At 43.7% G+C, this 18247-nt stretch overlaps 2 protein-coding genes across 2 annotated transcripts in view; both read right to left on the bottom strand.

The window, feature by feature from the left end:
- Nucleotides 1-18247, bottom strand: part of nbas (NBAS subunit of NRZ tethering complex) — a 250929-nt gene that overhangs the window by 34805 nt on the left and 197877 nt on the right.
- On the bottom strand, nucleotides 208-5258 carry LOC311063908 (pyrin-like; the record flags this gene model as incomplete). Its single annotated transcript, XM_084083542.1, has 5 exons — nucleotides 208-933; nucleotides 1138-1287; nucleotides 2273-2320; nucleotides 4713-4790; nucleotides 5091-5258. The coding sequence occupies 5 exons, from the start codon at nucleotides 5256-5258 to the stop codon at nucleotides 208-210; spliced, it is 1170 nt and encodes a 389-aa protein (XP_083939668.1).

Raw genomic sequence — 18247 nt, 5'->3', positions numbered from 1 at the left:
ATCACTCAGATGCACGTCACCGTTTAGGTCAGTGAAAAGACATGTGCTGTGAGGCTCATGTCTTTGTGCTGTGAGGCTCACATACTGTCCTTAAATGCATTAGGCATATGCCTAATGCATTTTTGAAATAATTTAGGCCTACTGGAGGGAGCAATGTCATGTTTCTCTTCTTTTTGAAGGTGGAGGGGACATGCACCCTCCGTCCGCCTAAAGATCAGCGTCCATGTTGACATGAGAGATGATCAGAGGAGCAGAGTTTGTACCACCAATATCAAAAGAGGGACTGAAGTATGGATATAGTTTCTCAGTGAAGGCGCAGCCAGTGAAAGAGTAGAGATGAACTCTGGCCTCCACATCATAAAAGGAGACCAGACCCTCCTCATAATCCACAAACACTCCCACTTTCTGGACCTCCTCTCTTACAGGGAGGAGGACATCATGGCCATCAAGAGCCTCATACTCATTTCCATTCCACCATATAGTCCAGTAACCATTGTTGGGGCTCAGTGTGATGTCTCTCTTCCTGTTAATGGACTCTCTGGCCACTCCTAGACTCCACTCAGTCTTCCCTTTAACCTGAACCTCATAGTAAAACCTTCCTGAGGAGAAGCTTTGTTTTCCTAAGACACTGACACATTCAGAGAATCTCTCTGTGTTGTCTGGGAGATTCTTCCATATGTGTCCATCACTCACTTGTTTTCCATCCTCAGACAGGATGAGGTTGGGATGTGCTGTATCAGGGTCCAGAGTCACATCCACTGCATATTGTTGGACCCTCCTCAGATCAACATCAAACAGCTTCTTCATCTCTTGACTGAGTGTCTCCTCCAGCTGAGCCACAACTGTCCTCACAGTCCCCATATATATAGACTGATGGACACTGACCTTTGTCCAGTCCTTGGTGGGTGGAGGGGTGTTGATGGAGGTGAAGCTCTGGAGGAGGTGGAGGTGGTCTTCAGTGTGTGAGAGCTGCTTCAACTCAGAGCTTCTCTTCTCCAACTGAGTGATTTCATTTAGCAACTCATCGATGAAGCCTTCAGCCTGTTTCTCTGTTGTTTTCTGCTTCTCTTCAATCACATCAATGAGCTCAGCCTGGCTCCTCTCAATACAGCTGATCAGAGCAGTGAAGATCTGCACACTGCCTGCTATCACTGTGTCTGCATCTTTCCTGCTGATCTCTACTGAGTGTTTGACCTCCTGAATCTTCACTTGTCTCTCCTGGATCATCTGCTGAACGTCATCCTCTGTCTTTCCTTCATATTCTTCTTTCCACTCATGAATCCTGAACTGATTAACCATTTCAGAAATACAACTATTGACAGATACGTTTGGTCTCTTATAGGTTTCTTAACAAGTGGTGCTGGGGTGTCTTCAACCAGTGATGTCTGTCTTTACAGTCCAGGAATGTTTATGATGTGATTACAGCAGAATATGAAGTTGTAAGGGTTTATCTTTCTATGTGTGTGAAGCTCTCTTCTCTTTGACTAATGCTCCTCACAGCTTTGATCAGCTTTTAAGTCAAGCTGACTGAAATCTGACCTCATCAAACATGACGTCAGTCTTGCCCAAATATGGAGTTCCACATGGCTCCAGACTGACCTCCACATAAAGACAGCTGTTTACAAACGTTTCCATGCCAAGGACCCCTAATAAGCCTGTGTGCGTGCGTGCGTGCGTCCGTGATGGAAGAAGACATGCAGAGGCCCCATGATGGAACTGTGTGTGTGTGTGTGTGTGTGTGTGTGTGTGTGTGTGTGTGTGTGTGTGTGTGTGTGTGTGTGTGTGTGTGTGTGCAGAAGCCTCATGGTGGAGCTGGCTGCAGGATCACTGCTGCTCTGGAGAGAAGGCTGAGGCAGGTGTAGACATGTGTATGTACTGTATGTACACACTGTATATATATATCAAACTAAATATTTTGGGATGGGGGGGTCCGCAGCCAAATACATATAATGTTGGGGGTCCTTGACATGAAAGAGTTTTGTTCCAGGGACCCCCAGAAGCAAAGATTTCAGTAGAAAATGTTGTTTAGATATTCAAAGATTTGAACAAATTTTCACACAAAAAAAAAAAGCAGTGACGCACTATGAGCTGGTATATCTGCTATTTTTGAATAGCCAAATATTTCTAAAATGACACAGATACTTCCCCGGTATAAATAGGTTAAACTTTGTGAAGTCTTCAACTATGCCTTATTGATGGAAATGACTCACCCAAAGAGCTGGTCAGAGGCTGTACTGTCAGTAATTCATAAAGAGAGAACTGTGTCTCTCACAGAGCAGTCAGACAGCTGGGGAACGATGCAAACATCCTTAGATCCACACTGTTAAACACAATGCAGAGATATCTGGAGAAATGAATCAAAACCCTGAACTGTCTGGCTTCACACCAGGACATCAAGGAGTGAATAATATTATAATGTTAAATGTACAACCAGTGGTGAGACTCTGTCTACACTTCAACACTTCTAAGACCAGGTGTCTCCACAGTGTTTTGTCTCAGATAGAAACACAAGGAGCTCTTCTAAAACACTCATCAACACAACCAGAGTTGAAAGGATCTCATGCGGCCAGAATCAAAAACACCAGCTGTGAACACAGAGCATAATAGACACTCAGGTCCTCATCACACATCCACAATGGTGGAAAGTAACTAAGTACCTTTACTTAAGTACTGTACTTAAGTAACATTTTGAGGTATTTGTACTTTACTTGAGTATTTCCAATTTCCAATACTTTTACTTCTACTCCACTACATCTCAGAGGCAAATATTGTACTTTTACTCCACTACATTTATTTGAAAACTTTAGTTACTAGTTACTTTTCAGATATAAACTATGATATAATGAAACATACATTAACCCCTTTAGCCCTATTTTATACCTAGGCTATTTGAAAATAGCAGATCGACAAGCTCACAACGCGTACTATTTTAGTACTTTTACTTTTGGTACTTTAAGTACATTTTGATGCCAATACTTTTGTACTTTACTCAAGTAAATTTTGAATTCTGGACTTTTACTTGTAACAAAGTATTTCTATAATGCAGTATTGATACTTTTACTTAAATAAAACATTTGAGTACTTTTTCCACCACTGCAGACATCCAGCATAGCATCAATACCTGGTGCTTCTATTGAAAACCATTCAAAACATACACATCTTTAAATCACACTATGTAACAAATAGGAATCTATTCAGATGTCTTTAAGCAGATTAAAATACGGCCTCGCATATTCAGTTTACTTAATGTATCAAACTACTAGATGCATGTATGAGGTGGAACGATCAAATTGAAAATGGTGTTTTGTATGTTGAAATATTTTGTGAAAAGAAAGGAAAAATAAATAGACATATTGTTGAAAAAAAGAAAATGGTGTTTTGTGGAATAACAATGATAAGGCTTAAGCCCCGCCCACCTGCCACGGACCAATGAACCGAAAGCATTCAGGCTGTGAACTGTGGGGAGAATATTTATGTTGTAATATTTTTCTTATCAAAGTGAACATACTGTAACATATAATTGGATCACATATGTATGATAACCTGTCTTCTTATGTCTCTGTATTGGTGCTTAATGTTTCTTCTATCAATAGTGTGTGTGTGTGTGTGTGTGTGTGTGTGTGTGTAATGTCTTGTCAAGTTTGTAATGCATGTACGAACAGAAACATGCATACACACATGTAGTTGTTGAAACATTTTCACGTGTGTGTGTGTGTGTGTGTGTGTGTGTGTGTGTGTGTGTGTGTGTGTGTGTGTGTGTGTGAGAACGACATTAGACTCTGTGAGCCTCTCCTGAGATGCAGAATGCATAAACATATTCCAACACAATGCAGGTGCCGTCTTGATGGGGGCGCCAGTTGTGGCAAAACGGGGAAAAAAAAGATCTTCCTAATTCTGAATGGTGACATTTTCCGTTTTTCTTTTCTATCACTCAGATGCACGTCACCGTTTAGGTCAGTGAAAAGACATGTACTGTGAAGCTCATGTACTTTCCTTAAATGCACTTTTTATTTTATGTATTTATTTTGATGTATTTGTTTCATTGTACATGTGGAGTCAGCTTACATTGAATATATTGAATATATTCAAATAATTTACTGGAGGGAGCAATGTCATGTTTTTCTTCTTTTTGAAGTTGGAGGGGACATGTTCCCTCCGTCCCCATGAAGATCGGCGTCCATGTTGACAGGAGAGATGATCAGAGGAGCAGAGTTTGTACCACCATCATTAACACAGGGACTGAAGTATGGATATAGTTCCTTAGTGAAGGTGCAGCCAGTGAAAGAGTAGAGATGTACTCTGGCCTCCACATCATAAAAGGAGACCAGACCCTCCTCATAATCCACAAACACTCCCACTTTCTGGACCTCCTCTCTTACAGGGAGGAGGACAGCAGGGCCAGCATGAGCCCTGTACTCATTTCTATTCCTCAACCATATAGTCCAGTAACCATCGTTGGGGTTCAGTGGGATTGATCCCTTCCTGTTGATGGACTCTCTGGCCACTCCTAGATCCCACTTAGTCTTCCTTTTAACCTGAACCTCATAGTAAAACCTTCCTGAGGAGAAGCTTTGTTTCCCTAAGACACAGGCATTATGAGAGAATCTCTCTGTGTTCTTTGGGAGATTCTTCAATATGTTTCCATGACTCACTTGTTTTCCATCCTCAGACAGGATGAGGTAGGGATTTGCTGTATCAGGGTCCAGAGTTACATCCACTGCATATTGCTGGATCATCCACAGCTCAGCATCATACAGCTTCTTCATCTCCTGACTGAGTGTCTTCTCCAGCTGAGCCACAGCTGTCCTCACAGTCCCCACATATGAAGACTGATGGACATTGACGTTTGTCCAGTCCTTGGTGGGTGAAGGGGTGTTGATGGAGGTGAAGTTCTGGATGAGGTGGAGGTGGTCTTCAGTGTGTGAGAGCTGCTTCAGCTCAGAGCTTCTATTCTCTAACTGAGTGATTTCCACTTGCAGATCTTTGATGAAGCCTTCAGCCTGTTTCTCTGTTGTTTTCTGCTTCTCTTCAATCACATCAATGAGCTCAGCCTGGCTCCTCTCAATACAGCTGATCAGAGCAGTGAAGACCTGCACACTGCCTGCTATCACTGTGTCTGCATCTTTCCTGCTGATCTCTGCTGAGTGTTTGACCTCCTGAATCTTCAGTCGTCTCTCCTGGATCATCTGCTGGATTTTATCCTCTGTCTTTGCTTCATATTCTTCTTTCCACTCATGATTCCTGAACTGTTGAGCCATCTCAGAAATACGACAGATACGTTTGGTCTCTTATAGGTTTCTTAACAAGTGGTGCTGGGGTGTCTTCAACCAGTGATGTCTATCTTTACAGTCCAGGAATGTTTAAGATGTGATTACAGCAGAATATGAAGTTGTAAGGGTTTATCTTTCTATGTGTGTGAGGCTCTCTTCTCTTTGACTAATGCTCCTCACAGCTTTAATCAGCTTTTAAGTCAAGCTGACTGAAATCTGACTGAAATCTGACCTCATCAAACATGATGTCAGTCTTACCCAAATATGGAGTTCCACATGGCTCCAGACTGACCTCCACATAAAGACAGCTGTTTACAAACGTTTCCATGTTGAGGACCCCCAAAAAGCCTATTGGTCACTTTTCTTAGAGGGGTCCCCAACTTTCTGCTTCATTAACTACGTGTACACACGCATGCACGCGTGTGTGTGTTACTCAGGGTAATCATCAGTCCCTCACAAGGGACTATCAGATGGAGAGTCACTATCAGATGGAGAGGTTGTGCGTGTATGTGTGTGTGTGTGTGTGTGTGTGTGTGTGTGTGTGTGTGTGTGTGGGTGTGTGTGTGTGTGTGTGTGTGTGTGTGTGTGTGTGTGTGGGTGTGTTTGCGTTTGCTTTTGCATGTCCGTGTGTGTGTGTGTCCTTACACCGTTTTTTTCTCATAACAATCTTGACAAGAAAATGGCGGACGTCAAATCATCATTGAAAGCCGTTAGTTCGGTAAATTAAAATGGCCGCCGTCCAACTGCCGTTCAGGTTACCGAGTTAGTCTTTATTGCTTTTTTTTGTCGCCGCAAAGTATGACTTTAAAACAAAGCACTTTAGAAGTCGGTACACGTACTATGGCAGCCTGAGCAGGACATTAAAGTGTGAAGTGTCTTCATACAACATCATTTCAGCAGGAGTAGGTCTTTCACGACTAGAGATTTTTACTGGTCGACTAATTTGACCCAGTGGTAGTCGACTAGTCGAGTTTACCTATTGAAAAATAATAATAATGTGCTTCTGGCACAGCAGCGTCTCCAAGGATCCTCAAAAGAGGGTTATTGCTATTATTGGGCATACTTTTGTCCCCCTTTTGATAAAAAAAATAAAGGCAGGAGGATAATAATAATAGTAATGGCATTAAAACAATGCAAAAAAAGAATACAATAAAATAAATCAACTATTCGACTAGTACCAACAAGGTTGACTAGTGGTTATACTAGTGGACTAGTTGGTGAAAGTCCTAAGGAGCAGTCGGGGGTGTGATCAGGGATGTGATCAGCAGTGGTGGAAAGTAACTAAGTACTGTACATGTACTCAAGTGCTGTACTTAAAGGTAGGGTAAGTGATTTGCGTTGGTTAAAATACATGTTAAATAGCTCTATATTGTGATAGTACTCATTGCTATAGAGTGTTTGTTCAGTATTAGGAGTCTCCTTGTCTCTCCAGCTCTTTATTAAGCAGAAAATTCATTTTCGTTTCAGTTTCAGTTTCATTTCCAATTTCATCCAACCAGGACAGAGAACTCAATCAGGATACAGATTAAACAAATGAAATTGGAAGTGATGACACTAAGAAATGAGCAGGCAAAATTGGAACTGGAACACTATACAAATTAAGCTTAAAAATGGGTACTTTCTCCTGATTGGCTGAGATTTTGACAATAAGGTTCATAGAAGCATTTCCTCATGCTTCTATGAATTGTTGATGTTTTTTTGTACCTTTTTGTATCATGTCTTGTAAATGTTCTTAAAATGTTTTTTAGCTCTTGCACCCCATTTCCAATGTAGTTCACTACAAATGGCAAATAAAATGACTCTGACTCTGACCTACCGAAAAATGTATTTTCTGTTTATTAAAGAGCTGGAGAGACGGGGAGACTCCTGTTACTGAACAAACACTCTATAGCAATGATTACTATCATAATATAGTATTTTAACCTTTTAACAAAATACTTTTTGTTTTAACCAAAAACGATCACTTACCCTACCTTTAAGTGCAGTTTTGCAAATATTGTACTTGTACTTAATTATTTGAAAACTTACTAGTTACTATTTACTTTGCAGATATACATTACATTACAGATTACAGTCATTTAGCAGACGCTTTTATCCAAAGCGACTTACGATAAGTGCAATCAACATAGGTAGGGAACGAAACTACTAATCACCAGAAGTCTTAAGTGCATTTTCTGCAAAGACAAGCAACCAAGAGCATACCTAGCGCTAAGGTAAAAGTGCAATATATCAGCTACCTACTTTCTTAAACAGATTAGACAAAATAGATAAATCAAATGAGCAGGAGCTAAAACAAATAATTTTATCGACTAAACAAGATCCAATAAAACACCAAAACAATAAAACAAGCGTTCGTACAACTAGTTAAAGGAGAATTCCGTTCATTTTAAGTGTTATGTTTGATGTGCGTCAAATCACTTACCAACGTAGAAATGAAAATCGCGTGACTCCACAGATCCCCCTATCGACCCCCACCGTTGGCATGATAGTAGGATTGTGGATAGCCCAAATTCGCCTATTTTAACAAATGCAAAGTCTGTTTTTTTGCTTCTAGTACTCATTGTTGAGTCCCATGATAATGTAACAGGCGCTAAAACTCCGAGAAGCTAACGGCTAATAACAGAACGAGCTAATGCTGGTTGCCGGTTTCTCTCCCGACCTGGCAACCTGGGGCTGCCATGCAGAGAGATAAGCAGCCCCAGCATTAGCTCGTTCTGTTATTAGCCGTTAGCTTCTCTTAACAACAAGTAGGCCAGGCCAGATATAAATTATTATATTGCTAGACCATACCCGGTCGACGCATCCGTGGGGGGATATGCGCACATGATCTGGCAACCCGGGAGGCAGTTTGTCCCATAGCTGGGCAGCCCCGTAACCATGGCGACAGTGTTTTACACATAAACGTTAATAAGAAGCTGAGATTTGATGAAATTGAAAAACGGGCTTCACAGTTAAGTTCAGATGGTAATGGTCAATGGCTGTGTGCAAAATCAGAGCAATTGCTCCAGCCAGTGAGGAGAACCGGGTAGCTTCACCTACAGTACTCACTCACCACTACAGACGGACAGACAGAGGTTACTAGAATTATAGTAGGATAAAACATACATTAACACATTGCGTGCCAATCGCGTAGTTCTACGCGAAGTGGTCTTTTTTTTCTTCTCGCAGTGACACATTTCATTGTAGCACACATCGTTCCCCACTGGAAACAAACCGAAACTCATTTAACAATAGCGTCCTCGAAGCCGACAAAACCACGGAAAGTTAGTTAACATTTTAACTTGTCCTTTCATCATAGAAACAAGTGGGCTTATAACCAAAACCATCCATGTTCACTGGGAGAAATGGTATTAGTGTTCCGTGGAGAAATATTGTTAGTGGGAATGAAAACATAGTCGCACCACATGAAGTGGAAGGCTGAAGGCAGACCAAAACCCCGGTTTCCCTGAGCACGGGTCCTCCGTACAGCTCCGCCCAGAGCCAAATGAATAAGGGAAAAACAGCAGAGGGCGCTGTTTTTCCTTTTTATTTGACGATGGTGTTCCCAGATTGCTGTTTACCTTGTTTGTTGACTAGAGTTCCTGTTTACTCTGCTTATTCTGGTCTCACCCTTTAACTCACTCTGGATAAAACCATCTGCTAAAACATTTAAAAAAAGCATTTCTAACTATGATTTGCAGGACGTACTGGGGTATACTGTTCACATGTGTGGTGACCTTATTGGACAGAAGAGAGAGGTGCATGGGAACCAGAGTGCCAGTCGAGCCCTGGGATCCGGGTCAACTTTCTTTCACCTGGCCTTTCTACTGAGCGCGCTCTGAACGACTTCATGAATATTCATGAGCTGCTCTGCTAAACGTCCTCAGTGACAGGCAGGAAAAGGTAAAGGTCAAACAGAGGTCAAACACAAAGGTCATCCATCACAGATACCAGGCTAAAACTCTGTGTCTGTGAAACTCACAGGTTTGATTGAATGTGTGCCTTCATTCAGTGCCTCATGTCCATAATGTTGGTGATGATGTAATATCTTAATACAAGTGCCTGCGTCACAATGAATGTGTCTGTTTCAGTATCTAGAGGTGTCAGCAGGTACATGACACCATAGGACAGTCCCACCCAGATATCTGTCATTATTTGACACATTCACACACAGGCGAGTGGAGGAAACCATGCAAAGGCACCATAAACCTGCTCACCAGGAGCAGTTAGGGGTTCAGTGTCTTCTTGCTCAAGGACACTTTGACGTGCATCCAGGAGGAGCTGGGGATGGAACCGCTCTCTGTCTGAATAGGGACGCTCGGGTTCATGTGGTTAACTCTCTCACTGCCAGACTTATTTCTGGCTGCGTGCACCCACTGCCGCCGATTTTTCGATTTTCTTACCCTTTTCAAATAGTCACAGAATATTTATCTCCATTAAGGTCATTGCGACCTTGACATTAATTGTCTGCCTTTGAAAATAGCATGTCTGGGTCAAAAATACATAGTAAAAAAAAAGTACACAGGAGCCGAGATACAGCCTTTTTAAGTAATACGTTAAACAAGAAGTGAACGGAGCAGCAAATCTTCGGATCACGATATCTTGCGTTCTGAACATAAAGAAAACAAGAAAAAAAACAAAAAAGATCCACAATATATAAGCTTTAATATTTTAATATGAAAGCCGTCACAAAGCTGACCTGTTGAATCAGAGGTCATCACATACTGGAGCAAAACTGAAAGACACAACATCTATAATTCACCTGACGCTGTCTGTCTGTCTGTCTGTCTGTCTGTCTGTCTGTCTGTCTGTCTATGCCTGCCTGACTATGCCTCTCTCTCTCTCCCCCCCCCTCCCCGTGTGTGTGTGTGTGTGTGTGTGTGTGTGTGTGTGTGTGTGTGTGTGTGTGTGTGTGTGTGTGTGTGTGTGTGTGTGTATCAAACTAAATATTTTGGGATGGGGGGTGTCCGCAGCCAAATACATATAATTTTGGGGGTCCTTGACATGAACAAGTTTTGTTCCAGGGACCCCCAGAAGCAAAGATTTGAGTAGAAAATGTTGTTTCAAAAGATAGATATTCAAAGATTTGAACACATTTTCACGAAAAAAAAAAAAAAAAAAAGCAGTGCCGTGCTATGAGCTGGTATATCTGCTATTTTTAAATAGCCGAATAATTCTAAAATGACAGATACTTCCCCGGTATAAATACTGTAGGTTCAACTTTGTGAAGTCTTCAACTATAACTTACTAGAGTTTCGGGGGGCTACGCCCCCCTCAACCCCAGCCGCGCACGGGGCCCAGCCGTGTGTATATTGGGGGACCCAAATCGCCGGAGTGAAACTGTGGAAATGTTTTTTTGAAAAAGGGAAAAATTGGAAGAAATAATATTTGTTATGTTTCAGGGGGTCCACAGGGGGTCCGCGGACCCCCTGATGGTCCACTGACCCCCTGTGGAGTGTTGGGACGCGCGGGGACACCCCTGGAACATTGCGGACCATTTCGGTGTTTTTTTTTTTTTCATGAAGGTGGTTGCTTGTTTCTGGCGCAGGCTGTGCAAACCTGGCAACCCAGCGCATGCTGCCGCACGTTTAAGTGGCGTAGCGTCATGAGGGTCAGTGGGGCTGTGGCTCGGTCAGTGAAGACCCTGTAGTGCGGATGATATGTGGCATAGAGGGGCAGATTGTAAATCCACAGAGGAAACATCCGTGGGCTACCATTGGTTCAGCGATGTGTGCGGTCGCCCTGCGGCCCCTCCTCCTCCACCAATGTGCAGTATTGAGAGCCCTGACGTCACAACAATTGGAGCGATGGGCACTGCACTGTGGTTGGTTAGGGTACACCTAGGGCCCAGGTAGAACCCAGTTAAAGCCTGCATGGGCAAACCCAGTTAGGACCCGCCTTGGTCCCACATAAACATGGCTAGTTGGGGCCCACCTAAGGGCCAGGTAGAAGCTACTTATAGCCTGCATGGGCATCGCAGTTGGGACTGAAGTGGATGCCGCTGACATTGCTGACATGGGGTCCATATGGTTTAGCCCACCTTGAAACCATATGGGAACTACGCTGGCATGCTGGCTGTAATGCAAACGCTGCATCATACCTGCAGTGTGTAGTTTGATGTTGTGTGTGTAGCAGATATACCTGCAGTGTGTAGATCAATGTCCATAGGAAAGTCAATGCCCAGCAGTGTTTTTTTTCCCCAGCAGAGTTTCTAGTGTCTGTGTGTCTCTCTGGAAGAGGTTGCACATGAACTCTGCAGCCGCACTGAGGCGCTCCAACACAAACACTCTGACATTAAGCTGCTTCACACAACAAACATCAGCACCACGCTGCTGTTTGTCCAAAAGACACAATATCTGCTCTCCCACCAACGTCATGTGTTCATTGATCGACAGCCGTACAGACTCCTTTTGACACATTTTACGTCGTTTATCCAGCTCTCACTGACTCTCCACATCGGGCTGTTATTTTGCTGCGATCAAGTCAACGATGTGAGAGATTAGCTATCACAGACGGACGGACAGGGGGTGAAACATAGTGTTGCGCCATGCCTTTCGGCCTGGCGGAGACAATAAAAAACCGAAAGTAAAGGAAATGGCCATTTCTGCAACAGAAGTAGTCAATAAACTATGCTATGAAAACATGGGCCACATTGGCAAAGAATGTAAGAAAGAGGCAATCATGTAGAAAATAGCCGATCTCCAAGCTTACAAAGCCTCTGAACGTGAGGCGTTTCGAGCTTGTAGATCGGCTATTTTCACAATATTTACTTGTGGAACGGAGTCAAACAGAATGGGGGGGTCCCAGATCAAGTACGTGTATTTGGGGGGGGGGGGGGGGCGGCGTGAAATGGTTGATAAACACTGCTCTAATCGGAGCGAAATTATCTGAAATTACTACATGACCATAATGCAGCCTAACATCTGTTGCACGGGGCGGTCCTGCCATTACGTTAGTTACTGTAGTTGCTGTGGAGCGACATAGTTCTCCAGAAGACACACACAAACATACACCATCTACAATGGACGAACTGAGCAGCAATATAGACATTCACCACACGAACGTGCATTGTTGACAAAGTGATTGCACAGCCGCTGCAGGCATGACAACCAGGTTAGCGTTAGCGACATGGCAGCTATCACAGCGCCCTGTCCGTCGTGCTGCAACTGCCTGTGATGGCTACAGCAGTAACAGCAAGCTGTCTGCGATGCCATTGTCTGGAGACTGCTCTTAGCGTGACACGACCAATGAGAGTGAGCGCTGTAGTTGTTGCTAAGATACGGTGGCGTCTCTGCCCCATAGCTTGTAGATCTCTCACACATGATTGGCGTAGGCTGCGTTGCCAGGTCTGACTTTGTGTCTAAGCAATGGTCGGCTGATTTTGGCGCGCCTTTGGGCTCGTTTGCATTGTGCGCACGGCAGCGCTTGTTTAGCGTACGTCAGCGCGACGTGGCAACGGACGTGGCAACGTGAAAGGTGATTGGCTGGTGAAAAGAAACACCCGACGTTACACCAGAAATGGTGCCTGGAGAAAATGGTGACCAAAAAAAAAGTTTGGAAAAAAAGGAAAAAAAACCCGCAGCGGCTGCGTGCTGTTGTGGTGATGAGGTCGTGCGCACGGTAAACGGTACGAAGCTGCCTCCCCTTCCGTTTTGTCCGACATTTGGTGAGTAGAATTAATTATGTTGCGCGGTGGAAAAGGTGTATTGAGCAGTGAGATGTCCCCTACGCGAGGCGTAAATTCAGCGCGGCCGGCGTGGCGAGTCAGTTGGCGACATGTGGTCTGGCGGTGCGTTGTTTAGTCGATAACAGAGCTGTGGGGTGTGGACACCGAGGGTGCGGAAGTTGGTCGCCATTTATATAGTTAGATTGATGGAAATGACTCACCCAAAGAGCTGGTCAGAGGCTGTACTGTCAGTAATTCATAAAGAGAGAACTGTGTCTCTTACAGAGCAGTCAGACAGCTGGGGAACAATGCAAACATCCTTAGATCCACACTGGTAAACACAATACAGAGATATCTGGAGAAATGAATCAAAACCCTGAACTGACTGGCTTCACACCAGGACATGTATCAAGGAGTGAATACTATTAGAATGTTAAATGTACAACCAGTGGTGAGACTCTGTCTACACTTCAACACTTCTAAGACCAGTTTTGGCCCAGATAGAAACACAAGGAGCTCTTCTAAAACACTCATCAACACAACCAGAGTTGAAAAGATCTCATGCGGCCAGAATCAAAAACCCAGCTGTGAACACAGAGCATAATAGACACTCAGGTCCTCATCACACATCCAGCATAGCATCAATACCTGGTGCTTCTATTGAAAACCATTCAAAACATACACATCTTTAACAAATGGGACTCTTTGCATTCATGAGATGGAACGATCACATTGAAAATGGTGTTTGCGGAATAACAATGACATGGCTTAAGCCCCGCCCACCTGCCACGGACCAATGAACCGAAAGCATTCAGGCTGTGAACTGGAGAGAGAACATTTATGTTGTAATATTGTTCTTATCAAAGTGAACATTATTGTAACATATAATTGGATCACATATGTATGATAACATGTCTTCTTATGTCTCTGTATTGTTGCTTAATGTTTCTTCTATCAATAGTGTGTGTGTGTGTGTGTGTGTGTGTGTGTGCCGTCTTGATGGGGGTGCGAGTTGTGGGGAAAAAAAATCTGAATGGTGACATTTGCACCTTTTTTTTCTATCACTCAGATGCACATCACCGTTTAGGTCAGTGAAAAGACATGTACTGCGAGGCTCGAGTACTGTCCTTAAATGCACTTTTTTATTTATTTATGTATTTTAATGTATTTGTTTCATTAATGCACGCGTGGACTCGGCTTATATTGAATATATGCATAATGTATTTCTAAAATAATTTACTGGGAGGGAGCAACGTAATGTTTTTCTTCTTTTTGAAGGTGGAGGGGGGATGTTCCCTCCGTCCCATGAAGATCAGCGTCCATGTTGACATGAGAGATGATCAGAGGAGCAGAGTTTGTACCACCAGCATTAAAACAGGGACTGAACAATGGATATAGTTTCTCAGTAAAGGTGCAGCCAGTGAAAGAGTAGAGATGAACTCTGACCTCCACATCATAAAAGGAGACCAGACCCTCCTCATAATCCACAAACACTCCCACTTTCTGGACCTCCTTTCTTACAGGGAGGAGGACATCAGGGTCAGCCCATGCCTTGTACTCATTTCTATTCCTCAACCCTATACACCAGTAACCATTGTTGGGGATCGCTGTGATGATTTCCTTCCTGTTGATGGACTCTCTGGCCACACCTAGATCCCACTCAGTCCCTTTAACCTGAACCTCATAGTAAAACCTTCCTGACGAGAAGCTTTGTTTTCCTAAGACATTGACACATAGTGAGAATCTCTCTGTGTTGTCTGGGAGATTCTTCTTTATGTCTCCATCACTCACTTGTTTTCCATCCTCAGACAGGATGAGGTAGGGATTTGCTGTATCAGGGTCTAGAGTCACATCCACTACATATTGTTGGATCCTCCTCAGATCAACATCAAACAGCTTCATCTCCTGACTGAGTGTCTTCTCCAGCTGAGCCACAGCTGTCCTCACAGTCCCCACATATGAAGACTGATGGACATTGACTTTTGTCCAGTCCTTGGTGGGTGGAGGGGTGTTGATGGAGGTGAAGTTCTGGAGGAGGTGGAGGTGGTCTTCAGTGTGTGAGAGCTGCTTCAGCTCAGAGCTTCTCTTCTCTAACTGAGTGATTTCATTTAGCAACTCATCGATGAAGCCTTCAGCCTGTTTCTCTGTTGTTTTCTGATTCTCTTCAATCACATCAATGAGCTCAGCCTGGCTCCTCTCAATACAGCTGATCAGAGCAGTGAAGACCTGCACACTGCCTGCTATCACTGTGTCTGCATCTTTCCTGCTGATCTCTACTGAGTGTTTGACCTCCTGAATCTTCACTTGTCTCTCCTGGATCATCTGCTTAACTTCATCCTCTGTCTTTGCTTCATATTCTTCTTTCCACTCATGATTTCTGAACTGATTAACCATTTCAGATATACAACTATTGACAGATACGTTTGGTCTCTTATAGGTCTCTTAACAAGTGGTTCTGGGGTGTCTTCAACCAGTGATGTCTGTCTTTAAAGTCCAGGAATGTTTATGATGTGATTACAGCAGAATATGAAGTTGTAAGGGTTTATCTTTCTATGTGTGTGAGGCTCTCTTCTCTTTGACTAATGCTCCTCACAGCTTTAATCAGCTTTTAAGTCAAGCTGACTGAAAAATGACCTCATCAAACATGACGTCACACACACGCACGCACGCACGCACGCGCACGCACGCACACGCACACACACACACACACACACACACACACACACACACACACACACACACACACACACACACACACACACACAGAGGACTGGGGCCAAAATTCGGCCCTGGCATTTTGGCCCAGACCGGCCCACCACAACCAGCGCACAGATAGCAGAAACTCTATACCGCAATTTTCCGACCCCCCCCCAGCCTCATGCCAGATCTCCTAGCCTTCCCAATTGTCAGGCTCACCTGCCGCCTATGGGGCCAATCATGTGATGTCTCTCTCTCAGCTCTGTGAGCCGGTGCTACTGAAGGAATGGCCCTCTCCACTTAGAGGCCACCCAGCCCAAACATTACAGTAACTAATAATTGGGCCGCACGACCCGGAAATGACCGTAATGATTTTTAAGAAATGGTTTCTTTTCTTTCTTTTTTTGTAGCCCACTGGAACACTGGGCATATGCCCGGTATGACAAATGGCCAGTCCGCCCCTGACTCTCACACACACACACACACACACACACACACACACACACACACACACACACACACACACACACACACACACACACACACACACACACACACACACACACACACACACACACACACACACACACACACACACGCGCACGATAGACAAGATAGACAAGATAATTCACTAATTGTGATCATATGAAATTAATTCACCTATACTTCCCCCTACTGTTTACATTTCTGTCTAATAATATATTCAATAAATCATCTATTTCACATACACAGTTTTCCTTGACCTGATTTAAAGCTGGTCTCTGACCAGCCTCAGTCCAGACCGAGTGGCGTTGGTTTAGTCACACTGAGCTCAAATCCAGCTAAACAACAGCGTTCCTCAAACCATCGCTCATTTAACCCGTTAAGACCTGAAGCCGATTCTACATGTCTCCTAAATCCCAACAGTTTTCTGAAAAACGTATGTTTCTATATCAGTGGTGCTCAATCTTTTTCATGTCAAGGACCCCCAAAATTATATGTATTTGGCCACGGACCCCCATCAACATATGTTGTTCCAGGGACCCCCAGAAGCAAAGATCTGAGTTACAAATGTTCGCTTTAAAAATATATATATTCAAAGATTTGCACACATTTTCACGATTGTTCAAAAATAGCAGATATACAAGCTCATAGCGCGGCACTCGGTGCCGCGCTATGAGCTTGTAGATCTGCTATTTTTGAATAGCCCAAAGTGTAAAATAATGCTTTTTAGCTCAAGTCTAAAAATGACACAGTTCCAGGTCTTAATGGGTTAAGGCTCACAGCTAAACCAAAAGTTCAGAAAAACAACCTTTTGAAGCCTGGACTTTATTTGTCTTCAAAACCCATAAGCCCTTCATGGTGAAATAACTCCTGTTTCTCTGCATTGATTTTGTCCACTGGCAGCTTGTGGATTTTCTTTTTTTGTGTGTGTTTGTAAAAAGCAGAAAGAGACAGAGAGAACACTATATCATTTAAAGAGGAGAGACAGGGGGAGTTTTGGTCAGTGCCCTAGTGTGTGTGTGTGTGTGTGTGTGTGTGTGTGTGTGTGTGTGTGTGTGTGTGTGTGTGTGTGTGTGTGTGTGTGTGTGTGTGTGTGCGTGCGTGCGTGCGTGCGTGCGTGCGTGCGTGCGTGCGTGCGTGCGTGCGTGCGTGCGTGCGTGCGTGCGTGCGTGCGTGCGTGCGTGCGTGCGTGCGTGTGTCTGTATTACTATACTTGCGAGGACCAAGTATAGTAGAATTTGAAGAAATATACATTGTGAGGACCGTTTTCCTGGTCCTCACATGCTCCTCGTTACTACGTGATGACGCAGGTTCAAATCCGACTCCCATCACGTGTCTGGTTTCATCTCTCTCTCTCTCTCTCTCCCTCTCTCTGGGTTTGTGATATTTGCTGCTGAAGGATGTGGCCTTATTTAAAGGTTAAAGCAGTCTACTGTCTCTGTGTGTGTGTGTGTGTGTGTGTGTGTGTGTGTGTGTGTGTGTGTGTGTGTGTGTGTGTGTGTGTGTGTGTGTGTGTGTGTGTGTCTGTGTGTGTGTGTGTGTGTGCGTGTGTGACATTAACCCATTGAGACCTGAAGCCGATTCTACACGTCTCCTAAATCTCAACAGTTTTCTGAAAAACGTATGTTTCTATATCAGTGGTGCTCAATCTTTTTCATGTCAAGGACCCCCAAAATTATATGTATTTGGCCGCCGACCCCCATCAAAATGTTTTGTTCCAGGGACACCCCCAGAAGCAAAGATTTGAGTTAAAAATGTTCGCTTTTAAAAATATATATATTCAAAGATTTGCACACATTTTCACAAATTTTCAAAAATAGCAGATCTACAAGCTCATAGCGCGGCACTCGGTGCCGCGCTATGAGCTTGTATATCTGCTATTTTTGAATAGCCCAAAGTGTAAAATAATGCTTTTTAGCTCAAATCTAAAAATGACACAGTTCCAGGTCTTAATGGGTTAACACAAAAGGGACCAGACAGAGTGAAAAGGGGAAAGAGAACATTACTGAACAGATGCTCTGGAGGGAGGGAGAGAGAGAGAGAGAGAGAGAGAGAGAGAGAAAGAGAGTATGTCTGCGTGCGTGCGTGCGTGCGTGCGCACATACAACGCGCAGACAAATCTTCCGAGTGTGCGAGTTCCACCTCTGTGTCT

Source organism: Gymnoscopelus microlampas (genome assembly GCF_963454915.1).
Source record: "Gymnoscopelus microlampas genome assembly, chromosome: 16".
NCBI lineage: Eukaryota > Metazoa > Chordata > Actinopteri > Myctophiformes > Myctophidae > Gymnoscopelus > Gymnoscopelus microlampas.
This window is presented reverse-complemented; position numbering and strand designations above follow the sequence as displayed.